This window comes from Brienomyrus brachyistius, chromosome 3 (genome assembly GCF_023856365.1).
Source record: "Brienomyrus brachyistius isolate T26 chromosome 3, BBRACH_0.4, whole genome shotgun sequence".
Lineage (NCBI taxonomy): Eukaryota > Metazoa > Chordata > Actinopteri > Osteoglossiformes > Mormyridae > Brienomyrus > Brienomyrus brachyistius.
The window spans coordinates 5,045,513-5,073,069 of NC_064535.1; the positions used below are offsets into that span (position 1 = coordinate 5,045,513).

At 49.9% G+C, this 27,557-nt stretch overlaps 1 protein-coding gene across 1 annotated transcript in view; it reads left to right on the forward strand.

The window, feature by feature from the left end:
• The window catches only part of LOC125738908 (heterogeneous nuclear ribonucleoprotein L-like), a 34,079-nt gene extending 10,925 nt beyond the window's left edge, over positions 1-23,154 (forward strand). The window contains exons 2-13 of the mRNA XM_049008431.1: positions 10,328-10,446; positions 11,224-11,461; positions 13,449-13,534; positions 14,479-14,575; positions 14,711-14,783; positions 18,596-18,667; positions 18,969-19,183; positions 19,286-19,407; positions 20,185-20,386; positions 20,907-20,964; positions 21,290-21,388; positions 22,241-23,154. Of these exons, the coding sequence (XP_048864388.1) occupies positions 10,328-10,446; positions 11,224-11,461; positions 13,449-13,534; positions 14,479-14,575; positions 14,711-14,783; positions 18,596-18,667; positions 18,969-19,183; positions 19,286-19,407; positions 20,185-20,386; positions 20,907-20,964; positions 21,290-21,388; positions 22,241-22,296 (1,437 nt within the window). The 3' untranslated portion in view covers positions 22,297-23,154. The remainder of the gene's footprint in view (positions 1-10,327; positions 10,447-11,223; positions 11,462-13,448; positions 13,535-14,478; positions 14,576-14,710; positions 14,784-18,595; positions 18,668-18,968; positions 19,184-19,285; positions 19,408-20,184; positions 20,387-20,906; positions 20,965-21,289; positions 21,389-22,240) is intronic.
• Positions 23,155-27,557: the final 4,403 nt, after the last annotated feature.

The window sequence follows — 27,557 nt, forward strand, 5'->3', positions numbered from 1 at the left end:
GGTAGTCAGCAGTGTGCCAAGAGACAGCCCTGGGCCCTCACACGGTGATGGAGGAAGTGCCAGGATTTGCAGCGTCATGCCGTGATCACACAGGCTTGGCACGGAGACCAGGGGAAGGGTGTCGGATTTGTGGCGGGCGGGGGGGGGGGGGGGGCGGGCCCTTGGGAGAGCCTTTGTTGGCTGTGCTGCTTAACCCTTCAGGTGTGTGAATCAGAGTGTTGTTGAGGGAGGCTGATGCACTGCAGTATAACTAGAGGAGCTTTTCCACTGCCATCAAGAACCGAGCCGTGACCCCGGTTGCTTTTGCATTGCAAAGTATTTGAACCGTAGCCGCGCCGTACCTGAGCCGTGACCGCACTAACATGGGCCTGCTTACTAGCGGGGCCGAAAGCGTGACCAAACTGAGCCGGTTGCATCATCATCATTTGATTGGTTGAACTGCATGAAGATATTGGTGTTTTGTTCATGGGTTATCTGAAGGAAAAAGCGTATATTCTATGTATTGATCATTGTTAGTAGTATCGCACATCGTGATTCTTTCCCGAAAACTCGGAATTTGAAAATTTCCATCCTCCTACTTAAAAAAGTACTATCGGTAACAGCTGAACGGAATAGATTTATAATGCAAATTTATGCAAGCAAATGCTAATTCTACTAGCATTGGATTCTTGCATAACAGCGATTATCACTTGCTAGTCGAAATTAGCACACAGTAACTCATGATGTACACCATGTGAACTGTAAATAAGCGTCTTTTGGGTTTTATATCCCTGTCGCTCTCCAAACCCAGCAATCTCTTTACTGATAGATAGATAGATAGATAGATAGATAGATAGATTCCTTTAATTGTTATTGTACAAATATACAACGAAATTGCATTGCACCCACATAAAGAAAATACGGCTCCTATCTTAAAACAATAAACAAATAAATAAATAAGAAATGTAGTCAATAAGCCTAAATTAAGTAAGAACGAGAACCGCTTTACGGAGTGCTGAGCCGCTGTGTGTGTATGTTTACCATCTCCAAAGCCGACCCTTCTGCAGAGTGAAACCGAAACGAGCTGGAATCAGGCTGTAACTAGTCTCTCTTTGTGGTCCAGCTTGGTTCCTGTATGCCAGCGGAAAAGCACCATAGGAGCCACATGCCAAGTGCCCCACCCCCCACAAAGGGATGCATGCAGCGTTTCATTTACCCCAGAGGTCGGAAGTCGAAGCTGGGAATTGCATCACACCTGAGTTAACCGCGTCCCAGTACCAGAAATCGGAAAGCCATTTAGCAATACCAGTTCCAGCCAGGTTCAGTGTTTGTCATCGTTAACAATACCAATTGATAACAATGCATCATGCAGTATTTTGGACAGTACGACAGTGTGACAGTGTATTTAATGAGATGCAAATAAGACATACCATAAATGGTAATAATCAGTAAAGAACTACAGCTTCACTTCTGTTGATGAAGGGCATAACCATCTTGAATTCTCAAGTCGAGGCTGCAGAGGCCAGAATTCCGACTTCAGAGGGCGTCGAAATTTCCGACTAGGAAATGGAAGGCGCCAATATTTCAGCCAAACTGCAGACGCACCTCTACAAGATTAAGGTGACTAGGATGCTAATCTGCCTGTTCTCCACTAATCAGTGTCTTCACATTGACGTGGGGGGAGGGGTGGGGAGCAATATCACATCCCCTGTGGGGCAGGAGTCATCAGTGGAGCTGCATCACAGCGAAGGAAGCGCCGAGGTGGGCTCTGTGGCATTCTGTCGCCATGGCGCCCATTGTCATCGCGCTCACTCGGCCCCCTTGAGCCCCCATCTCATAGCAGGTATATGAATTTTCTCCCCTAGATACTCATCACTCTCACCCAAAGCTCCCCCTTCCCCCCAGGACCCACCAAGCTTTGAAGCCTTTGGTTACTGGGGCGATGGTGTCCTTCAGCTCAAAGGGGATGCAGAGCGGCCGATTGATGTCAATACTACATATAATGAGAATGGTCTATTTGTATGATGCTCACAGGGATCCAGGGGCCTCCCTGCCCTCCGGCTTGACGGCTGTCAGACGGCAAACGCTGGTCAGCCATGCTCCCCCCCCCCTTAGTGCCATGGCCCCTGCCTTACCTAGCCATCAGGGGCACAATCCAAACTGTGACTTTCTATGTGCTGCCCACGCGGTGTGGGCAGAAAGAGTGTTTTATTAAAAGTGTGTACAGGGGATTTAAGACAAAGAAAAGGAAGGAGAATGAGGTCTTTGTGTTGAAACGTTGTATGGCTTCAGCAAAGCGGCTGTTTGACTTGCAGTCCTGCTTTCGAGTGACTTTCACGCACTTCCCCTCTGCCCTTTTCATTTCCCATATAGTCTGGAATGAAATGTAAATCTTCATCAAACAGGCCCGCTTCGATAAATGAGCCTTCCTGGAATACCAGGGGGGGCTTCTCTAACACGAGGCACCTTTCAACGGGAAAGATTGATATTATTACTACAAAACACAGTGTCACCACGTCCCCCCCCCCCACTCATCTAACTGGAGCCGTCATGGTCAGTAAGGAGTTCAGTAACTTCCTGCACAGTGTGGGTGAGTTAATCCCACCCCGATCCACAAGAGCCTTCCCTTGGGGCTGAAGCTTATAATTGTGTGTGCAGTGCTCCAGCGTCACCAGTGAAGGGCCCCAGCACTGGCCCGGCTCGGATCCCACTAACCTGTCAGTTTTTTAATGTGTCCACCCCTGCCCCAGACCCAGAATCGTGGCATAGACACAATACAGCCCTTCTTCCATTCACAGGGTTTGGGATTTTCCCCCTCTGTTGTCATGCAGTGCGGGCTAAGGGCAGGATGAGGGCCTCCTCAGGTCATGGTGTCGCAGTCCCAGTGATAGTGGAGGTGGCAGAAGCGGTGTCACAGCGGTGATCGCGAACGCCGAGCGTAAGATACAAAAACACGTCGCTTATTTAGATGGGGAGGAAGTTGAGCAATTGCAACGGCCGCTAGGGTTCGGGAAGATGAAGAAATTGGCGAAAGGAAAAAAACGAGACGTATCAAAACAGAAAAACAGGCATGACATTGACGCCCATAAGATAAGGTCTGACTTATGTGAGGACCCTTGAGCTCCATTGGACTGGAGTCAAGACTTAGCTGGACGTGTGGAGTGTGACCCCTTGCTCAGAGTGCGGAAAGTTAGCAAATAAAAGGGGCTGTGTAGCTGATTTGGGAGGAGTGGGGATGAGCGTGGTATTGTTGGGGGTTAACTTGGGTTCATGACCCCCCCCCCCCCCCCCCCAGCGTCGGCCTGGCTCCGCCCCTCAACCTTGAGCTCGGAGTTATGTGCTGAATGTCCAACTCCTGTGGGGTGGGGGGGGGGGGGTTACTTTCAAGATCCTGAAAAGGGCTGGGGGGTGTTTTTACCGCAGTGCTGTGGCCGTCCTGTTGGGGGAAGTGTCGAAGTTGACAGCAGCGGGGTGTGGGTTCCAGGCACCCTGTTGGAGGGGGTTGTGAGCCCAGGTCTAACACAGTCAAATTGGGCTTTTGGAACACTGATCATGTTGAATGGCACAAAGGGTGACCTTCTGTATGGAGGTGTGACGCCCAGCTGCCTGCCGGCTCCCCTATATGCCATATACTTCGTCACCCTTCCCTTTGCTGCTGTCAGATGTGCTGTAATAGCTGCCATTAGTCTTGTAAATATCAGTAAATATCGTGATATTTAAGTGATATTTGCTGAAATTTGTGTCAGGTTTAATCTTAATACCTTCTGCTGAGGAAATAAGACTCTGGCAAAGTGCCTTTTCACCTGGATATGATTTGTCGCAAATTGAAAATCCCAATGAAGCCAATTTCCCTCCCGCCCTATAAATCAATGCACCAATTGGGGGAAAAGATACCATGTAACAAGCTCCCCTGATTGCATGTGTGGGGCTCTCTGATTGGTGGGTTTGCTGAAATTAATTAAACCCCAGAGATGAAGACCCCATAAGCAGACAGGTGGCCTAAATACCCCCCCCCCCTTCCATTCCCTACTGTGATGTTTAGGATCACAGTTAGGCTGCTGATTGGTTCATTTTCCTCAATCATCTCTAACAGTGGCTTACAACTCCCCCCCCGTCAGTATTCAAAAAGGAGATAGGGGAAGTTGTCTGGCCATCTTGAAGGCATGGACAAGGCCAGGCGGCATCTGCATACAAACTCGCCGGAGCACATATGCGCACACACAGGTGCATCCACTCCCCCTCCCCCGCCGAAAGTCAGGAGGAGCTCTGCTGAAACACACCCTGCCGAAATGCATTTTAAAAAAAGTAGCGCAGTGACGCCTCATGCGATCGCTCCTGCAGCCGCAGCGGGATGTCAGCTGTGGTCCTGATGGTCCTTTCTCAGTCGCCATCTTCGCGTCTGTCGTGACTTTCGTCTTGTTAGGCGAGTTTCCTGCCGAGGTTCCGCCGAGGGTCAGCTGTAGGCCCCGCATCGAAAGGAGGAAGAGCTTCGCCGGATGCGTGTCAGTCTGCTTTGCTGCCGGTGCTGCATTTTGAGGTGTGATAGGAGCGTGGGCACTTTTAGAAGCTGATTTTTAAAAATTGTTCCTTTTTTTCGCAATTGAAAATTCCCTGTGGGGTGTTTTTTGTTCAGTGCTCAGTCGGCATTATTACAAGCTAAATAAATATATTTGCAAACGTGGCCTTTTCTGTTCAACGCTGTCGCACAGCCAGTGTGACCCCCTCCGACTATTCCACCTGAGGTGACCTCTCCACTCCCTGATCTGGCCTGGGGGGTGTGTGTGGCTATCGGTTGTACCGTGATGAGCTGTGCAGGTGCTGAGAGCTGGCCGTTAAGGCGGTTTTGGCGTCCCCGCCTTGCAGGCACTTGGGTTAGTCCAGCACTTCCTGGGTGGAGCTTGACCAAAACCTGACCAAAGTGTCACTGGGGTGTCAGAGGTGTGTGTGTGTGTGTGTGGGGGAGGGGGGGGAGTTGGCCCTCATAAAAATGGAGGACACGGTCTCCTTCCTCGGCGTGGCACTGGAGCACTGAAGCTGGCAGTGATAGCTGCTGAAAGCTCATCTACCCCCTCCTGACACTGGGATTGCATCATCGTGGCGAACTCCAGGAGGGCGGATGCGGTCTGGGGGGAAAATGTGGTGGGGGGGGGATATCGCTCTGATGAATGAACCTGTTAAGAGTGTAACCCAGGAAACCGCCTGGGTACATCCATCAGCGAGGTATTTAACACTAAAACAAATTTGGGGGGGGGGGGGGGGGTGAATCTGCATGCCAAAGGGCGATCTGAGCAGTTAACCAGCCAGTAATAACGATGCCCTCTCTGTGTTTGTTAAAGTCTCTTCATGAAGTCATAGATGAAGTCCTGCTTTACAGCAGACAAGCTTATTCAAGGTCATCAGTAGGAGTGTAAACGATTGTCCCTGTAATGCTGCCTGCGTGCATGAACGCAGGACAGGGAGCCATTTTGTAAGCGCGCCGTCCCCACCGGACTGCAGATAATTGACTCCCCCACAGTCCCCGCCCCTCAGGCCCTCACAGGCCCATTCCCATTGGCTGCCACAGGCGTGTCATTTCCTGTGAAGCATGTCATTTTCTCCATGCCCCACGATGCCTTAAAAAAGAGGATTTTTTTGTTTGTTTGTTTGTTTAAGTGGGTGTGACTAACCTTACGTCTAACCTAGCAACATTTCTGAAGGCTGGACACCAAGTGATATAAATTCCGTTTGAAGTCGAGCTTTACATCTCGCTGTCTAATCTTTTGGTTACAATTAGTCGATGTTGAATGTGATTCACATGGTTCATCTCCTCTTCAGGCTATCGAAAAACGATGACTGACATTTTCATTATGAAACATGCAACAGAGTGAGGTTACGCTAAACAAATGGCGACGAATGGAGACGGCAACAATTTACGCTGCAGTTACAGTTCATGGCCGTTTTTTTCAGCCAGATAAATGCTGGTATGCCTAGTGTGGAGCTAAGGAATTCTGAGATTGTGATATGTGCTGCACCCAGGCATTGGTAGCATGGTTATACGTGTCTGTGGCGAAATGTCGTGTCCATTACAAAACATTTTGATTGAGGAAATGAAAAACACTGTAGGCTACGTTTTTAAATGGCATGTCCATGGTAAAAATTGCATTTAGATTATATTGACCATAATAATTGACCTTGGTGCTGACCCTTGGCGGAGCCGCAAAAGGGCAGTGAAATTGTGGGGTTTTTCTCAGCAAATCAAACCGGAAAACGGTGCCGTTTATTTCGGCAGCTTGGCATGTGAGCTTGACTTGGGAGCCTGTTGATCTTTTCCACCAGCGCCGGCAAGCGTGGTGGGCGCTGACCCCAGGAAGACGGCGAGCGAAGCAGGCGCACCTTTTTCCGCTTTCCGAGAGCGAGTCGGATCGAGTTCCCTTTTTCCTTCCCCGTTTGTTGGCTTGCTTGCGGCAGACCCGAGGGTCAGCTTTTGCAAAGAATCTTGCGAAAGCGCCCTGAGTCTTCCAACAGTTTTGGGCTCTTATCTCACATGGTGCTCTCAAATTTGTGTTTACGGGCTTCTGCTGTGGACTATTCCCCCACCCTCCCAAAGCCTCGCCCCACCCTCCTCTCCATCTTTTTGACTTATTTATCGTCCCTGTCTTCTGCTGACTTCCTCCTCTTGGTATCTAGCACACAGGAAGAGCGGCACAGGCCACAAGCGTCCATGTGTATGTGTGAGCATGTGTGTTCTTGCATACAAACATACCCCTATCTGAGAAGTTTGTGTGTGCATGTGCTCACGCACTACTGCGGTTATCCTAAGCTCACCACCATGCTGATTCTTTGAAGGAGGGATGGGTTTGCTACCCGTACCCCCCTCCCAAGAATCTGATTACTATAATGACAGTCACAAGTTAGTCTGCCAAGCTGTTTCACTGCTGGCACCGGTGATATTAGACAAAACTATCTCGCTGCGGATTGAATTTTCCGGGCATGCGGAAGATTTGGATCTCCGTCCTACTTTCTCTGACATTCCGGTGCCAATTTCCGAGACTGGATTTTCTGTGGTACCATGCTGGAGCCGTTGGTTTTGGCCCGTAGCCTGTTTTTTTTGCAGTGGAAATGCACAGAGCTAGTTCCGGATTGGGAAAAGGCCCGGCACCGGCTCCGACACCAGGTACCGAACTTTTGGTATTTCAAAAGAGTTCTAAAAGTCCGGTGCTACTTTTGTTGGTTTTCCACTGAAACTAGTACCGGAGCTAAATGACATCACAACGTGAAGCAGGATATTTTGTACTGATTAAAAAATGGCTATAGTATATTGTAGGACTGGATGATGTGCAGCATTCACACCAACATCCCATGTTATGCACATGCAGTTCTCACATCGCCGTGACCGTGATTGTCACCCGTTTTTGTAGATCATGGTTTTTTTCATACCTTCACACTGCCCTGACATTATGGCAGCGGGTTTAAGTTTCGTTAAAACATTTTTCCTTTGTCTTTTGACCCGATTGCAATGAAAGTTTTTTCCATGCATCCATTACTACTTTTGTTTTCCAACTTGGTTGTTATCAGCATGTGGCTCAGTGGGCTCAGCCTGTGGGCCTGTAATCAGAAGTAAAGTGCCATAGTATCATTTATTATTGTTTCTGTTTTTTCAAGACGGCAGTCATATTGTGTTTCAGTGGCAGGCTGTTTGCATAACCAATCGGCAATAACCACGATTGCAAGTCCCACCCCAAAGTACCAAAAAAGTACCCCAGCTGGTTTGACACTTTAAGTACTGGAACTTTTGGTACTGATACTCGACTGGAAATGTAAAAGGGAAAGTTTGGTAACACTTTACTTAAGGCCATGTTTTTAGTCATTTCTAAACATAAGACATTCATAACACATTATAAAGCATTCATAACACATTATAAAGCATTCATAACACATTATAATGCATTCATAAAGCATTGTACAATGGCTATAAATATTTATAAAAGGCACAACACATTATAGCCATTTTTATTATGCATTATAACTACCTTATGAAGCTCTCATCTACAATGTATTATAATTACCTTTATAATGCAGTACAAAGCATTATAATGGTATCTATAGTGTGTTATAAATGAGAGTTTAATAAGGCAGTCCTAACACGTAATAAACATAGCAATAATGTCTTTTGATAAATATTTATAGCTATTATATGCTTTATGAATGCATTATAATGCATCATGAATGTGTTTATATATTACTAAAACCACGACCTTAAAAAAGTTACCAGAAGTTTTTAGTGCCTAAGGTAAGGTACCTAGTGTGGCAGAGAAATGCTCTCTGAAACTGCGCCCTGTCTGCCCCCAACACCGCTGCACCTGGAATGAAGGTACAGCAGGCTGTTCCTCCTCACCCTCCCTCACTCTCTCCCTTTACATCTCGCAGTCTGTGTTTGAAATCGCCAGCTAAGAGGGAGTCTAATGTAATAAAACAGCTGCAGGGTGGCCTGTCCTTCAGTGCGAAGGGCAATAAATCGATCGGAGAGGGAAAAAAAACATTATTTAATACAATGGTTAATACGTTGTGAATCTCATTCTTTTACAGACTGCACCCCCCTCCCCCCGCCCCCCGCAGTCCGTGCAAATGTCCGGGAGAATGTGTTTGGGGGAGAAATGTGGTCAATTTGAAATGAATCTCATTTCGGAAACAAAGGCTCTTCCAGCGAGGATTCAATTTGCCTCCCTGTCAGTGGCGCGGAGACTCCCGGCCTGGGAGTCCTCTCCCTCCCCCGCTGGCAGGACGCAGCGCTGGGAAGCGGACAGCTCCAGTAATGAACTGCTTTGTTTGTTTACCCCCCCTTCTCCTCTTCTTTATTTGATGAGCCCGACTGGGCATTTTGAGAACTTAATTGGTTGCTTAGGTACAAGTCATTGAAACTTTGCTCTGCTTTTTTGGACACATGTGGGGTTGGGTTCGGTCGAGGTGGGAGGTGGGGTGTGGGCGGTAAGATGTGAAATGGCCAGCTGTGGGCCTAAAAATGCTTCTCTGCTACTAGACAGCACCCATCCTTCTCCCCCCCCATCTGTCTGGCCCAGATGGAGCCCGTTGCTGTCAGATAGATGGTCCCACCCTGTCTTCCTGCTTCAGCTATTTATATATTCCTCCCAGGCACTCAGGCATGGGGTTTCTTTCACGTGTTTAGCTTGCCACCCCCCCCCCCCTCAACTGTCCAGTCAAACCTGACCCAGGTTATGATCACTGTATCTGATTGGCCTACGGCTCTGCGGGACATGCCCCCCCACCCGTGAGAGACAACGACATCCGTTTCTGCAAGGGCCCGCCCAAAAAATTCCAGGTCCTGCTCTGAGTTCCATATTTATTTCCCCAAAAAGACTGAGAATATGTCCCTCTGTGGATCTCGTAGAATGAAGAGCGATTTGCTGCGGTTCAGTTTTTCTCTTTTATGTAGAAGCGGCGCCTTGAGACGGACCTCAGCTCAGATTAAATTTTCGGAGTTAATAACGAATGCGGTGCTCTTTGCCGTAGACGTAATTTCTACTCATATTTAGGTTTCATTACTGCGTCAGCTGGGTCGGCTAAAGGAAACAAGTCGGTGGTGTTGCTTTGTTTCTCTGAAGTTTAAAGAAACGTTGCAAATCAAGTGCAATTTCCCTTGAAATGATCCTGCACATACTGCGAATGCCTCTTCTGAGCCGCTAAACCGGATACATTAAAGCCAGCCCTAATTAAAAACTCAATTATGGATTTCATTTTTCCACGTGAGCGTCCGCTGCTCCTTGGTTTCCGTCTGCTTTCGTCTGCCGTCGAACGAGGCCATGTGTTCGCCGCCGTTTAACGCGCTGTAGCTGTTTGTTTTTAAAACAGGGCAACACAGGTTTTGAAAGAGCAGCCAGATTTTCCTGTATGATGATGGCGACGCACAGCGTGACGCGGTGGTTACCGCTGTTGTCGTACGCCCCTGGGACCAGGGTTCGAGTCTCTGCCCCGGTTCTCCGTGCGTCATTCTGGGGTTTCCTCCGAGGTCCCTGATATTCTCCCCACAATCCTAATTAGCGTTGCCAAGTTGACCGTAGCTGTGACTGCTTACGTAAATGGCGTGTGTGCCCTGTGATGGGTTGGCGTCCTGTCTTAGGTTATTCTCCGCCTTACACCTGTAGTTTCCGGAACAGGCTCTGGACTCCCCCCGACCCATTGGACAGGTATAGAAAATGGATGGATATTGACCGTGAACCTTTCCCAGTAATGGGACCCCTGGTCACTGAGCTGCTTTCTGAAATGTGCAGATTAGCTACACTGCTTCACTGCAGAGCAACATATGCAGGTGGATTTGACCTGAGTGCTGTATGTCTGTGCTCATGTTTTGCAGGACAATGGGGATGAGTCCCACCGCATCGCACCCTCCCCTGTGGTGCACGTGCGGGGGCTCTGTGAGTCCGTGGTGGAGGCCGACCTGGTGGAGGCGCTGGAGAAGTTTGGGACCATCTGGTGAGAACGGCAGGCTGCCATTTCTCTGTCGCGCTTGGGACCCCCCCCAAGGGTCACATGATACACCGTGGCCAATCCAGGGTTGGATCAATTATTTGCGTTTTTTAAATAATTTCAAAGGTGGAAAATCCATACGTTTAAAAGCGAAGAACCCAACCTGCCAATGGATTATCCAATAATAATGTTCCATTTCAAGTCTCGCCCTAATAGAGAGGAGCGAGTTCCTCAACGTTACTGGAATGCAATCAAGAATCGGTGATGTGTTTTGCCATGTGTCAGTTTTCGGTCTCGTGGTTTAACCTCGTTTTCTCTTTCGGCGCCTCTGCTGGGGTGTGCAGGACGAAATCCTTAAAGTTATACACCCTTTAAGGGAGCCTGATTAGATTTCTTAATTTTGGACTCGGCTGACTGCCCTAACCTTACTGGAGGGATCGGTCACATATCAGCATACGAGGGGCTGCTTTGTTTCTCACACCCTGACCTCTGAATTTAATCCTCCTTTAATCTCCTGCTCCTCCCTGTGCATTTTTTTTTGTAAATGTCACATTAGATTATCACCCATGACAGCATGCTCGCCAAGCGGGTTTTTCTTGTCGCCGCGTATGTTCAGGCAATCCAGCGTGGCGTTCTATCACGTCTCTGTACCCCACAAGCACTCTGACGCAAATCGAACTGCCAATGGAAGGAGTCGGCTGACCCTAAAGGAAGTTTAAGTGCTCGCCGCCGGGGGATGATGGGAAAATAAGCGGCTGACGCGGCCTCTGTCCCCACCCGCAGCTACGTGATGATGATGCCCTTCAAGAGGCAAGCCCTGGTGGAGTTCGAAGGCATCGAGAGTGCAGACAAATGTGTGGCGTGCGGCGCGAGCGAGGCTGTTTACATCGCCGGGCAGCAAGCCTTCTTCAACTACTCCACCAGCAAGCGCATCACCCGGCCCACCAACTCCGACAACCCCAACAGCGGAAACAAAGTGCTACTCCTGTCGATCCAGAATCCACTCTACCCCATAACTACGGTAAGAGAGAGAGGCCAAATCTCAGCACCCTACCCCATCACTACGGTAAGAGAGAGAGGCCAAATCTCACTACCCTACCCCATCACTACGGTAAGAGAAAAAGGCCAAATCTCAGCACCCTACCCCATCACTACGGTAACAGAGAAATGCCAAATCTCAGCACCCTACCCCATCACTACGGTAACAGAGAAATGCCAAATCTCAGCACCCTACAACAGAGAAATGCCAAATCTCAGCACCCTACCCCATCACTACGGTAACAGAGAAATGCCAAATCTCAGCACCCTACCCCATCACTACGGTAACAGAGAAATGCCAAATCTCAGCACCCTACCCCATCACTACGGTAACAGAGAAATGCCAAATCTCAGCACCCTACCCCATCACTATGGTAAGAGAGAAAGGCCAAATCTCACCACCCTACCCCATCACTACGGTAAGAGAGCAGGGCCAAATCTCACCACCCCAATTTATTCCTTGTATTAAATGAAGAAGCCTTTCTCCTGCTGCTCTCTGTGTTGTGCTCAGTTCGTATCCTGGACTCCTTTCTGTTTAGAAGTTACTCTGTTAGTAGCTCTGTTTTGTCTCTGCCCTGCAGTTATTAAGTTGTTCTTAACATCTTGATGTCTAAGGCTTTTCTTCTCCTCGAATGGAAAACAAATTGTTGTGCCTTTTTATTATTTTTTTTTGCTTGCCTTCTGAGATTTCCTCTCACCAGCTCACCAGAGTAACAGATTTTCTGCGCGCTCGCAGAGATGGCGAATACTAATCGATGTAATTAAAACAGTCGTAGACAAATGTTAAATGAAGCCCCCTTTTCTGGGAAAGGCAGCGCTTGCTGCTGAGCTGAGCAAGCCACTCGCTTTCCAGGCAAAAACCACTGCTGCTCAGACATGCACAGTACCGCCTAAGTGGCTGGTCATGACGCGCGCATTGACGTTATATCAGCTGCACGCACCATGCTGGGACTAAACTGTACTGATGGTGAGATGAGGCTCCGCCCACTACATGCAGTCAGTCACCACCTGGTTTAACCTTTGAACCCTCTGCGATAAACTAAGCTGAGTGTTGAAGAGGGGGGTCCTGGGGAGAAAGACACGATGTGAAAGTGAGTCTGCACTCAAGGAGCAGCACTTACTGGCGATTACACAAGGCATCATGGGAGAATAGGGTTGGCGTGGAGATCGTCGGCCTGTGGTTTTGCGGTGGTTTTAGTTGTTAGCGATGTCTATTTGGGGAAGGACAGTGGAGCAGTGTTTCCAGGAAGCCCCTGCCCACAGTTAGACAGCCAGTGTTTCATGCTCTGATTGGCCGCTCCACCTCCTGTTGTGCTGAAAGACGTCCCACCCCCCCCCCCCCCCCCCGGCACCTATTTCGTTCTGTCGCCTCAAGCCGCAAGTTATCATCTCTGCTGTGGTCAGCAGTAATCTGAAACACTGGGGCAGTCTGTGAAACACACACACACACACACACACACACACACACACGCAACATGGTCAGTGTACCCCCTAACCACACGCACCATTTCGGCCGCAGTGCCGCGCCCCCCCATCCATTTCCCGCTGCCTTTTCGGAGTGACTCAGTGCCCGCTGCGCGGCCCTGTTTTCCGGTGGCAACGCGGAACATTAGCGCCATGGAGCGGTTCACAGGCCAACACCTTGAAGGTCACCTCGGCACCAAACCACTTAATTAAGCCCCCGCCCCCCTAATGCCGGGGCCATTCACACGCTTCGAGCTGATTGACTGTTTTCACTGAAAATCCTCTGACGGCTCCCACCTGACTAAAGCGGCAGCCTGCATCGTTATCCCCCTCGAACCTGGGAAAAGAAAACAGAAGCTGGATCATAAAATGAAAAGCAAAAACGCACCGTCCACAGAGGAACGGTTTAGCCTTCTCTGTCTGTGAGCGATGGAGAAATCGTGTCTGTCTCCCCATCCGAACGGCGCCCCCCCCCGCTCACACCTCCTGCTCTCCTCTCCTTCCAGGAGGTTCTGTACACGGTGTGCAACCCCATCGGCAGTGTGCTGAGGATCGTCATATTCAAGCGGAACGGCATCCAGGCCATGGTGGAATATCCTTCATCGGGAAAGGGGAGGGGGGGGGCCCAATAACACGATAAACGTGGGTGAGGGAAGTAAGTACAATAATAACAGCGACGGTTAATGAGATCTTATAGTAAATCAACATTGGTTCAGCATTCTGAATAAGTAGCAAAAATGAATAGCTTGTGAGAGGTTTCCGGAATTCGGTGGGATTCGGTGCTGGTTCCACCCCTTAGCTTGGTCTTGAGCGTTGAGCATCTTCACAGTCAATGAAAATGGTTAACCAGTCTAAGCGGTTAAATTGGTGAAATCGGCCCATTCAGATGTCTTATCGTGGGGGTCTCTTGTTCAAGGTCGATCCGATTAGCCGGGCTTTTAAGTAGGTGTTCGGCTCCAGAAATTCACTGCGTGATGAAAGAGGTTGCCCTGCCCCCCCACCCAAGATGAAGTCAAAACCATGTATGGGATGTACCTGCTCTCTGGGGGGGGGGGGGGTAAAGTGAGATTGCTTGGTAACCAGTTATCCATATTTTACATGGATCCTAAACCTGTCTTGTTTCCCTCTGTTGCCAAGCAATGATACCTTCAGATTGGGCTGTGTGTTGAATAGAATTCTTAATGTACCGTCACTCTGCCAAACACAAACGTTTATGTCGCAGAAGGTGGATCGAATCTAAAGTTTATTTTTCCAAATCGAGCCTTGGAAAATTTCCGTTTGCCCAAATCCCTACTTAACCAGTTTTGACACGGAGCGAACGGATCCTACCCACCCAGTTACCCCGTCATTGCAGCAGCCCCCGTAAGTGACACGGCAGACGAGCAAATCTGTAATCCCCGGGAGCAGATCCGGGGCGCCCACAGCAGACGTCTTAACGTCCTCGGCTGGATCTCAGTGTTCTGTCGAGGGTACCGCTGGCTCCCGGGTCGGGGCGTTTTGGCTGGATCGGAGGCCGGCTCCTTAACTGGTACCCACGTTTGAGTCCGTTCAGAGTGCACAGAAGGCGAAGGCGGCCCTCAATGGTGCAGACATCTACGCTGGCTGCTGTACCCTCAAGATTGAGTACGCTCGGGTAACTATCCCCAACGTAGCGCCGTCCCGCCACTGTTCCTGCCATCGATCTGCTGTCGATCCAGCAGCTACCCCCAATTCACACACCAATGTGCAGTTTTTCTCTGTCTCCTTACGCTCCCCCGAAACACCTCAGCCTACGCGCCTCAACGTAATAAGGAACGATAACGACAGCTGGGACTACACCAAACCATATCTGGCAAGACGCGGTAAGATACTGTTCTCATTTCCACGCCCCAGCCTGTTCTCCCTCCTCTTCTTTGCCCTTTGCTGTGCTGTCTTTGTTTTCACACCTGGCCTGGGGGGGGCGGGTGGGAGGGAGGGGGGGCGGTGGCAATAGGCTGTAGTATGAGACCTGTGTGGTTACTGCGTAGTAAAGCAGTTCCCCATATCTGATGCAGTCAAATTCTTTTATTTTTTGTTTCATCGGTCTGCCCAATGTAATTTGATTTTTTTTTTTTGTACTTTAAGTACTAAGATAAATGTTCTCCTCTCTGTCTGGTTGCTCATAGTCAGTGAAGCTGATTGTTCTGTTATCCATTACCTTTGTCTGCCATAATGGGCCGGCTCAAGTCCTGAGCTGAGACGGGGGGAATCGGGGTTGTACCGAACAGCCATAGGGCAGAGATGCCAATTGTTGCTGGCCCGCCCCGCCCCCTTACCCTTCCTGTGGTGTAGCGTTTGAAGCCGTCAACCCTAGCGCCCCCTACTGCCCGGTCTAAAGGAGCAGGGCGGAAGGCGGACCTCAGACCTACAGTCAAGCCAGCAGCACACCGGCACCATGCGAGCGAGCGAGCGATCGAGCGTCCCTCTCCAAGCAACGCACTCTCAGACATGCCCTAGCCCTGCACCGCCGCTGCTGCCCCGAATGCGAGCAAGGGAGACAGAGAGAGACAGAGGGGGAGACAGAGAGAGGGAGGGAGAGAAAGAACGAGGGAGCCGGACTCCAGGCTGACTCTGCACAGCAGCACGCGCCCTGCCTGCTTCTCAGCACCACCACCACCTCCCGAAACACCGCGAGAGAGCCCCGACTCGGCACTCATCCTGACCGCATGCATCGCCTCAACATGTGGCCGCAGGAAGGACGCCCCCCCCCCCCTTCCCCGTGTCCCCGCCCAGGAGAACCAACCCCAGAATGACTGCCTCAGACTCCCAGAGTCTATCTTCCTTTTCCTTTCTTTATTTTATTGTTTTTCTTATTTTCCTCACTACTTTTTTTCTGGGACTCTTTGCTGTGTGGAGTGGGGGGGGGGGGGCGTTTGTAGGCCGGAGCCGGAGCCGGCATGCCCGTCACCAAATCGCTCATTTGCGAAACGCCGTCAGGCTTTAGAAATGAACGCCGACCTCAGAGGAGGTGAAGTTCCGCAGTAGCGCTGGGATGTGCGAGTATGGGATGTGTGAGTATGGAATGTGCGAGTATGGGATGTGCGAGTATAGGATGTGCGAGTATGGGATGTGTGAGTATGGGATGTGTGAGTATGGGATGTGCGAGTATGGCGCCATCCCAGAGCCCTGTTCGCATAGTACAGTTGAGTACGTTCACCATGGTAACCGCGGGGGGAAAAAAAGCAGACATGATGTAGAGTATATTCAAAACAGAATTGGTCTTAAACAAACTCTGGCTGCCTGCCTGCTGAGGCTTCGCTTTGGCCAAAGGCGCAGGCTGGACACCCACGGCGTAGCTAGTGGAGCTGGTGCTACTTCCGGTGCCATTCTGCGTGTTTGCGAGGCCCAGTTCATGAATAAATCGCAATGATTTGGTGACGGGGTTTAAAGCTGTCATGTCGTTTGCGTGAAATGGGCCAAGGGGAAAAAACAGCTTTGAATTTTAAGGGTTTGACTTAAAGATCCGTGCTGAATTGGCCCAGGTGACATGAATCGGCATAACAGCTTTAAAGTCTTGCGGGCTTTGAGCAAAGGAACACATTCCCAGTCTGCTTTAGATGTGTTATTCCATGTATAGAACATGATCTTATTTAAATCTGGACTGTTCTTGTTACTGTTGAGAAGTTTGTTAGCCTCAGTGGTGTTGAGTGACAGCTATATCCTGCTGAAATGTGATTGTTGATGTAATAGCAATGTGAACGGGGGCACACAGAACCGGGTAAAGAGATTCACCCTCTAAGTCGGGCACCGCGTGGTCCTAGAGAAGCAGTTTTTCGTTTTTGGAAAATTATTCAAAAAATGTTATTGACCCTCCCAGAGGCTAAATGGCACAACGGTAGTCGGGGAAAGCATTTTAAAATGTCAGTTTAGCATCGCAGTCTATTCCACAACCCATCTGCAGGGGGCACTATATGCGAGGTTACTGTTTCTGTCCAGTGGACACCTTGCGGATTTTAGAGCCCCCCCCCCCCCCCCCCCCCCCAGGTAGCTGCTGCTTTGCTGTCTTATTGTCCTGCACGGCCGATGTGTGACCCTCCCTTGGTACAATCCAGTCGAATGTCACATCAATGCCGCACAGGATCAAGGGAAATATGAAACTGCCGCCTCCTGGCGTGTCCAAATTAAAGCTTTCGTTTCTAACGTAACGTTCGCGTTACTATTTCTTACACACTGACTAACCCCTGGTTGGAAGAAACAGCTCAAGTTCAAGTGGTTATTTAATATATTGCAGCTGATCTCAGGCAGTGTTTCCAGCGTACGGACTGCACGCAGTCACAGTGTACGGTCACCGCACTGCCATCGCCGCTCCTGGGCTGTGGAGCTTCATGCTAATGCTCGCCTTTCAAGATCCGTCGTGTAATGCGATTTTTTTTTTTCCCCCTCCTTCCTGAGAATTGAATCCGTTCCGACTGGAGGGGAGCAGGGAGGCAGAGAACGGGAGCCGGCAGTCGGTCGAAAATAGCGGCGGATAATAATAGAGGGACGGACATGACCCTCTGCGTCGGCCGCTGGCCAAGGTCGCGCCGGCCTGAACGCCACCCCCACCGAAAGCCGCTCCGTCAATCCCCGCCCATGAGAGAGGCCACGCCCCTTTAGCCGGTTCTGTGCCCGCCCCCTTTTTCTGTCCTCTCCACTGCCTGGATTGTACTGACTGTAAAATGATGTAACACAGGTTGATGTTGTGCACATGTGCTGAAAGCCCCCCCCCCTCCCAGTTAAGAGAAGGCCTGGTAACAAACGCAGGTACTGTGTCCTTCACCGCGTTGTGATCAGATGTACAGAGCAAACTGTTACCTATTCTGTGGAATGTCTTCCACCCCCCCCCCTCCCTCCTCCCCAACCCCATCCTGTTCTGGAACCTGCCCTGTCAGTCCAGATGGTCCGTTTACACGCCGTTTGTCCGGCGAGCTCATAGCGCCCCCTGCTTAGTGGCGGCCTTGAGGCGCTGTAGCCGTCGCGCGCTATGTGTTAGTCGGGCCGCGGCTCTGTTCTCTCTGTACCAGCCCTGCAAGCCCATGCACACATCTCTGACTTGGCGTTAAACGGCAGGCCGACTCAAAACCAAAACACCAGCACTCTGTACTGTGTCTGTTTCTTTGTGCAGAAACATACGCACAGCCTCTATCTGTCCTAAAATAAAGAAGCTAATTGTTTAAACATTTTTATCCCGCTGGTTTAACTTAGAATGGCTTAAAGAGGCCTAACACCTTCTTTTTTTTTATATATGTCAATAATTTGTCCTTCTATCTGGGTCACTGTGTTTTTTTAAATTTTATTATAATTTCTTTTTGCTTTCTCACTCAAAGCCATCGAGCTGTAATTGTGACCTTTGAGTAGCTTCTCACCCCCAGCTGAATAAGTCGCCCAGCCAGGTGAATCTGCTCGTAGGCACTGAGATGTGAAATTGCACCCGGATGCAAAATGTCAAGGAAAAGCAAACGGTCTGCCTTTCACTGTAGCCGCCCTGCGATTTCGCCTGTTTAGCCTTGACCGTGTGAGAGTCTTACTTCCATTATTCTTTATTGTTTTCCCCGCCATTTTGTCTCTGTAGTTCTTGTTTTTTTTTCTCTTTTTGAAATGTAACCCCTGCTATTCTGCTCTCACGTTCCTTCCCCAAAATGTGCGGCTCTTTCAGAGCGAGGCAAAGGCCGGCAGCGGCAGGCGATCCTGGGCGAGCATCCGTCCGCCTACAGCGACAACGGCTACGGTAGGCCGCCCCCCTCCTCTCCCCCCCCTCCCCCCCCGTTCCTGCAGCTTTCCCCCAGCTCTGGCCGGCATGTCACGCAGATGAGGCTGGGAAGAAGAAGGAAGAGGGATGATTGTCATGGGGACAAAGTCGGCCGTGTAAACGCTGTGATTTATGTAGCGACGGGAGTGCAAGCACATCGCTGCAGAAAATGGAGTATAATTTTGTACCAGTGTCGTTTTTCTTTTTTCCTGCTTGTAGGGGGAGCACTGCGGCTCACTGCCTCTCAGGTGACACGTGCATGTCCCTTTTCTCGTTTCAGGGCCACACTGCCCCCTGCTGCCTCTCCCCAGCAATAACAGGTACAAAATCAGCTCCCATGACATACCTGAGTTGGTGGCCTACCCCCTGCCCCAGACCTCGTCCTACATCGGCCACTCATCCAGCTCCGTCGCCATGGTGAGCGGCCTGCACCCCACCAAAATGAACTGCACCCGCATCTTCAACCTCTTCTGCCTCTACGGCAACATCGAGAAGGTCAGGTGGCCACCGAAAACTCCTGCATGGGGCTGTTCTCGTCCGTGATCGCGGACCTGTTTTTCTGTCCTATGTTCCTAAGCGTGTGGCATACTCTCACAGGTCAAATTCATGAAGAGCGTGCCTGGCACAGCCCTGGTGGAGATGGGGGACGAGTACGCGGTCGACCGTGCCATCACACACCTCAACAGCATCAAGGTCTTCGGCAAACGGCTCAACGTCTGGTAAGTGACCCCATCCTTCCGTCTCTGTGGCCCCTTGAAAATTGATTCTAATCCTTACATCATGTGTGGAAGCAGAACTTCGAGCATTAAGAAGTGCTCCTTCATCATGTGCGTCTGCATGTGTGTGTGTGTGTGTGTGAGGCTTTTAGCAGTTTAGTGTGTTGATTCCAGAACGCTGGGGGTCAAAGGTCACAAAGTCCCCTGCTGCCTGGGCTGTGAGCAACAGCTACTGCTAATTAAACTAGCGATGACAGCGATGCTGTGTCTGAATGTGCTCTGTGAACCGCAAGCGACAAAAGGAGCCCAGCGAGCCCCGGTTGGGGGGGTGGGGGCGGCATTACAACTCTTTCTTCGCTTCGTTATGAAATGAAATGGTGGTAATGTGACCTTGGGACGGCGTGTTTCCCCCTGGGGTTAAAGCCAGCCTTCAGTGGTGCCCTCTGCAGGCGGAGGTGCCCCTTCTAGGTGCAGAAGGGGGTTGGGCTGCGCTCAGATCACACCCAGTGCTCCACATATGACCTCCCTCCCTCCATTAAACCCCCTGTGTTTTTACCTGCCCTGACGCTGCGTAATAACCCCCTTTGTTCCCGTTTCAATTGTTTTTCCTCCTGCTTCTGAACTGATCCCCACCTGCCCTCCCTCCTGTCACCTCCTCACCTGTCCCGCCACCTCCTGCATCATCCTACTCTCTTACCCACCTGTCACTTCACCCCTCACCACCATCGCTCTCTTCTCACCTCAACACCTCTCCAACCCCCCCCCCCCCCACCCCCCCAGTGTGTCCAAGCAGCACGCCGTCATCCCCAGCCAGGTGTTTGAGCTGGAGGACGGCACCAGCAGCTACAAAGACTTCGCCATGACCCGCAACAACCGCTTCACCAGCGCCGGCCAGGCCTCCAAGAACATCATCCAGCCGCCGTCCTGCGTACTGCACTTCTACAACGTGCCCCCCTGTGTCACGGAGGAGGAACTGCAGCGGGTATGGAAACAAGGGAGGAGGTCACACGTTTGTGTGGGGTCAAGGGTCAGGGGTCACTGTGGAAGCATGGAATGGAAAATCAGGTGTTCCTCATTGTCAAGAACACAAAGGACGTGTTTGTGACCTTGGCAAGAACGGTGCCGCTGATTTACCTCCCAAGACCGAACTTAGCGCACAATAAATCATGGGGTTGTTCTTGTTTGGCGAGGATGCAACCGGTGAATCTTTTTTATTTTGAATGGGGAAAGACCGACATCCAGAGATTTGTACCTTCCTTCGTACTTCTGTTCTTAGTATTGGAAACTGGTCTTACGCAATGGAAGATGACAGAAAAGAGTTAGGGTACATGAGAACACATGTATGGTCAAGTATGTATATTGAGAAACAGAGGGTTAAGGGTTTAGCCTAATTAGACTGTAATAAACCATCCTGTAATTAAATTAAAAGTCTGTATTTTTCATTCGGTCATATGTACTGTTATAATAATGTCATGTGACAATAAATCTTTTTTTTTCTTTAGCTATGTACAGAACATGACGTACCAGGTTTCATCAAGTTCAAAGTGTTTGATGGCAAGCGTAAGTCCCTCCCACACACTTTTCCTACATACAAAAGCCATTAACGAGGTTTTATGGTCCTTTTTATGTCAATTATTTCTTGTGCTCCGTAACTGCGGGTTCTTCTGTCCATTATGCTGTTGATGGCTGGCACCCGGCAGTAATGCCGAAGTTTCCAGGACACCTGAATTCGGTGCCATGACTTGCCGAGGGTCGGGGGCTTGGGATACCCCTGTAGCCTCACATGGAGGAGGGGGCGGTCGCCTTTGAGCGAGCCGTGAGATGTGCTGACTGTGCTTTAGAGAGCTGCAGGCGCTCACTGGTCCTGTCTCCACCTCCTTGGCAGCCTCCTCCAAGACTATCTCAGGGTTGCTGGAGTTTGACACCAAGACGCACGCGATCGAAGTGCTAACGGTACTCAACCACTACCAGATCCGAATACCAAGTGAGTATCCAAACTCACAAGCAGGTACCAAAGCATCATACGATTTCAGTTCTCTCTCATTCTCCATGGTCTTAATTCGCTCCTAGTTCCATCCTGCTCCCCTTCTACTTCCGTCATAGTCCCATCCTAGTCTTGTCATAGTCCCATCCTGTTGTCATCATAGTCCTATCCTAGTACCGTCATAGTCCTGCCATAGTGCCATCCTGGTCTTCACCTAGTCCCATCCTAGGCTCGCCATAATCCCATCCTGGTCCCCTCCTGGTCCCATCTTAGTCCCATCTTAGTCTTTCTAGTCCCATCTTAGTCTCAACCTAGTCCTGCATAGGTGGTCATGGAAGATGGATGGATGGAGAAGCTTGTGAAAACTCAGGCATATATGTGTCCATACAATACTCATTTAGTAAATACTCAGTGGGACAGGTTGTAAATGAGAGGACAAGCTTGACCAGGTGTCACAGGGGAGTGAAGGTCTTCATGCCCCAAAAGGAATCTAGCATCTGAGGGCACGGAGGGTGATTTTGACACTATGGAGCACGAGGAGGTGGGCCGCTTGTGCTATTAGCAGCTCAATAGAGGGATTCGAGAAGCAAGCCAGCAACATGAGGAAAATCCTGGCTAAGAAACCAGCTTTAACTGGCTGTACTGTTGTTCAGTCTTTATTATTTTAGGACTTAATTATAGGAAGAGCCCAGGTAGATGACCCAAAGCAGAGGTCAGCATCAGCAGTCCTTGCCTTCATTTGAACACCAAAGTAATGTGATTTCACCTCTAATTAAAGTGAAGCATTGGGTCCTCTGGCGAGTCCCGTCTTCCTGGGTGACGTGAGTGACCCTGTGATCTTGTTCGTTCCAGATGGTTCCAACCCGTACACCCTGAAACTCTGCTTCTCCACCTCCTCACACCTCTAATGCCCGCGGTGGCGGCGGCGTGGGGGGTGGGCGGAGAGAGAGCGCCGGAACGAGGAATTGGCCAACGGTGCCCCAAGGAAAGAAAGGGGGAGGGTTAGGGAACCCGTCGCACCGTTTGACTCCTGATCCAACACCCTTTGAAAGAGACAGGAGTACATACACAGAGAAGTGCAGAACACTGGACGTCATCGTTTTCATGTCTGGGAAGACTTTCTTTTTTCCTTTTTGGGTCTGAAGGTAAATCTGGGAAGGCGAAGAGGAGAACTGTGACTGTCGGAGAACGAACCGGCCCCCTTTGGCATCCCAGCAGCCCGTGGGGCTGGCCATCTTCAGGTCTTGCTCAAAGCGCCCCCCCCCCCCATTTCTAATTCATGCTGTTTCTCATGTTCGACTGGGACCTTCCACGCTGTCCATACTGCGACGTCCACCTGACTGTGCAGGGGAAGTGCTGTCAGTCACTTGACATCTACGAAATCCTCAGAGCCCGGCGCGGGTAGCTAATGTAAAACCACTGGATGTACGATTGCCCGACGTGTTCGGTACTTCAGAAGAACAACATCTGTATAGCCTGTAATATGTAGATCACATTGTAATATATGTATGAGTATAGCACTTGAATAAGGTTGGGGAGGGGGCCATGTTGAACTTCAGTTTAAGACCTGGTGTCTTACCTTTTCCTTAAGGGGAGGATATTGGGGGGAGTTTCAGACACTGTGCTTGTACCACGTTTGCACATGAAGGTTCACGGTTTATGTAGCGGTCAGTGTTTCCCGGTGTGCAATATGTGGTGTGCCACCACATCTGCCCCCCCCCCACAATGTGAGCATGACATCCATTAAACACTCTCCAGTCCCCGTCTTGCGGTTTGGGTTTCTGGTTATTTTAATGTGCCGCCAGTCCCCACTGCATCTGACTATAAACGATGCGAGTTTGACTCTTGACGGAACTGGGAGTTTCTAGCTGCATTGGTAGGTTGCGTCGTGCACAGTTAAATCAGCTAGTGGCTGGAATTGGTATTGCAGCCAGGTACGGCCGGCACCTGCCTCGTTACCACGGCTTGACGAATCCCTGGCCCTCGGGGTTATTTCAAGCAACCCAATTGAGCCAGACCACAGATTCAGAGAAATCCCTTTAGCTTCCGCCCTTGCCACAAGTGTCCCCGTACTGCAGCTTAACCCCTGGAGAGGCCTCTGTTTCCGGGCCCTTCCGCCTGTCGCTCCAAAGTGTTCTTGCATCCGTCCTGCCTGACAGGAGGCCTGCTGGAAACCATTCATGTCCCTCTTGTGTACCCGACTCCCGTCTGTCACCTCTGGCCCTCCTCTGCCATTTCCCCCACATCCTCCCCCCCAAGCACGGATAGGGGTCACAGTGCAGTGTGGGTCCGGCGTCGTGCCCCTATACGGCCCCTCTACACTGTTGGCCGCGTCTCTGAAACAGCAGGACCAAATGTCCCCACAAAGTGACAAAAACCTTTCTTCTTGTCTTTCTCTTTCACATTGTGGGCACCATTGTTTCGGTCCCCAAAAGAGGAACTCAATTTTATAATTATCCGTGAAGTAAAAACGCCAGAAGGCTTGTATTTTGTTTGCTTATTTATGGTTAAGGTTAGGGCTGGGTGGAGGGTTAAGGGTGTCATTGTTGGGATTAGGGTTTTGCCTACAGAAATGAATGGACGGTCCCCACACAGATTTGAGTACAGGGGTGTGTGTGTATGTGTGTGTGTTTCTTCGTGTCTCTGCTGTTTCGGTTAACCAGCACAATGCAGGATAAATTTAGGAACATGCTGATGCAGAATCTGTTTTGGGACACAAGAAGGTCCCTTATTCCATGCACACAGTGGTTCGAAATGTTCCACTTGTGTACCATCTGTTGATGGGGTGCAAACAGAGGGCACTCGTGACTGTGTGGGGGGGGGTGGTGGTATACTAAATAAACTGCTTATTTTGCGTGATGGTGGTGTCCAGTAGTTGAGGAAAGATGCGTCACATTTAATTTTTGTTAAGTTATTACCTGAAATGTGCAGTCAGAGGAAATGTCCGCCATTCTTTATATCTGAGAGAGTCGCATGGGTCGTTTAATATTCTCCTTTTCGATGCTATCTAAAAGCCTTAAGAACGAGAGTATTGTGTTTGCTGTCGTGAGCGTCGAGGCCCCCGGATTGCGTCGTACAGACGTCAGGTGAGCTCCACCTTTCCCCCCCCTCCACATTGAAGTCCCTGGGCGTCACTGGGAAGCCATCCTACGTCTCGGGGGCCTGAGGTCACCGATAGTGCATGTAGCGACTTTGCATGTGGGAGATGCTCCTACCTCCTTATTGGCCTGCCTCTGTCAGCATTTTCCGGGGATGAAACGGAGACAGACAGGGAGGGAGGAAGTCCTCTGTGTCCTCGGTGGCGTAAAGTGAAGTGTTGCCTTTGATGTCGGAGAACGTGGGCAAGCAGTAAAATGGGACGGGGGGGGCGCTGGATACATTGGGGTTATTCCTGTGTAGCAGGTTTCTCACATGCTAGTATTTTCCTTTCATCTTTTTGATAAACTAGTGAGAACCTCATACCTTCCAGAAGCGTGGGACCTGCACTGTCACCTGTCCTGCTCATTCTCAGGCTTATGTACCCAATTAGGTAGTTCCTCAAGGCGAACATTGCTATCTGCAAAATGCCAGATCGCACCTTTCTCGCTGCCCCGAATAGATTGTTTTACATTGTATTTTATACGACGGCGTGATACCACAGGTGCACCTTTGTTAGATAATCTTAGTCCTTCTCAAGGAATAAAAGGGCGTGGCTTCCCATAAGGCCTTGCACCCACCGCGGCTGTTAGTGCATGTGGTTCGGTACAATGGTCCTAGCTGACTAAGTAATGTTATTATTTTTAGATTGACTTCTCTGCATTCCGCAAAAGGGAAATGTTCTTATGTGTTTTGTTAAAGACATCTGTGATAGCATGATCATGGGACATTGACATATCTTCTTATATCTACATTTGCCCTGTTAATCATGGTCTTGTGTCTTAGATTAAGCTGCTGGTTAATCTGGAGCGGTAAGTATAAACCAAGTTGAATTGTCTGTAATACATGCCGAATTAAATCTAAGACCTTTACATCATTTAAATGTCTGATGTTGATGATGATGCAATGACTCGTGTTGGAAAGTGTGGTTTTCCCGTGATTTTTTTTTTTCTTTTGCTATTTAAACATGATTGGGTAAATTTGGCTGGCTTAATGGGTGCCACATTGAAAAACCACGGGCGATACACAGTCCATTAATGTCAAGATTGCTGCCATCTTGTGTTTAAAAGTGGGCTTTCAGTATATTGTGTTCAACTACGTGTACAGTACAGTACTGCGACCTCCCATAACCATAATGGGGTCAGGCAGTTTGCCTTAGCGGCACTGTTTGCCAGGAACACGCGCCCTCCTCTCCTCTGCCAGGACGAGAGCGCCTGGCAGTGTCCCGTGCCGCTCCATGACTACGGCAGCTCTACTCCCAGCACATTGTCTGGGGAGGCTTTGTTCACTACATCCGGATGTTCAATAAAACATTGGACCACCAACAAGGTTGCCTGGGACTGGGAAGCTCGAGTCATTAATGATGCATAGTTCTGCTGATTTCTCATTCCTCTTCAGTTCTCCGTCTTAACTAAAGGCTTTGTCGGGGTGGGGAGCCGAATATACAGCGGTGTCATCAGGTGCCCCAGAGAAGCCATTGAAGACTCTGTGTGGCTCAGCCTTCCTCACTCCCCAGGATAAGTGCTTTTGGTTTCTTCTTGAAGAACTGGCCCTCACATGACAGCCTTGTTCTTCGGGAGGATTGGGGAGGTCACAGCTGTGGGAGACAGGCTCGTCTCTTGAGTGCCGGCGGGTTCATCGAGTGACACAGATGGCTGCCCCCCCCCCCCCCCCCAAAGGTTCTCAACAGTCCCTGGACTCAAAGGCTCTTGGGTGACCCTGCACTAATTTTACCCCGTCTGGATCCCTGTCATCATGGGCTGCCTTGGGTTTTCGCCCCCCACCCTGGTCACCCACTTTATGCTGTGTGCACTTTTTTAAAATAGCTGATCGTGTCATACAGTTGGGGGTACGAGTTACACATTGATTAATGGAGTAAAATCATAATACTCTGGCATCATCCAGCTGTCCATGGAGTTTAGTTCATATTCATCAGTTTCAATTATGACTATTAATCAATATTAATCATCTTTATTATTGGCATGGATTAGAGCAGGACTGTTGTAAGCTATTTTCCTTAATTGGCTCATGAAGGGAGTTCATTTGGGGGCACTTGCCAGTCCAGTGAACGCAAATGATTAACCCCACGTCCCTGTCCGGAGCATCGTTATCTCCTTGCCCAAAATTCGCAACATTTTGAATGTCTTTTTGCCCGTTCTTCCCATTACTCTCTGGGGCTGCGTTTTGTCCATTTTCAGAGTTTCCCCGTGACACTTGGGCTGTGACGGGTAAGGAGAAGGTCAGCCTGTGCTGCCTGTTTATTTAACTTGTTATATCATAAGTGGAAAAAGTGAAATTTTGAGCACTTGTTTTCCGGACTCTCTGCCCAATGCAGTTCTGAAATTTGTGTGGGAGAGATATTTATGGATTTTAGAAGCAGGCCATCTGTTCCTGATACAGTCTGAATCGTGATTAATTAAGATAAACGTATCCATTCATCGCATGACTTCAGACAAGCTGTGTACATCTTAGTGCGTGTCACTGTCATTTAATACGGCAGGTCAGATCGCGCCCCAGTACCCGCCAGTCCAAGGACACCAAAATGTCATCTTAAATCCCAAGCTGTAAGTTGGCCTGACTTGCGCACGGTTTACCGACATCAACTCTGACATCAGATAGCTTTTATTAACCCAGGGGTTGGGTATTGGTATTTTAGGGAGAAGGCATCTATGGGATCCTTCCTTAGTGAACGAGGGCAGGCCTTCCACTGTCACTGAGCGTGCACGATTTGATTTATTGCAATATGTGCGACCCTTCAGTTGTGTAGGTGCTGCGGTATTGTGGTGAGGATAGTGCATGGAGGGGTCTCCCCAGTGGCATCCTGGATTTGATCACCGCTGTGTCACATTATACTGATGCAGCAAGTAGGCCCAGGGAGCGCAATTTGGCACTTGTTCTGTCAGGTGGATTCAACAGCCTCATGTCGCTCAGCTGTCAAATGGACGCCTACAGGGCTGTGGGTGGAATCGCGCGAATGGCGTGCTCCCCCGAGCGTGCTACTTCGCTCAACGTGGCCCGCGGAGCTGCGGAAGGG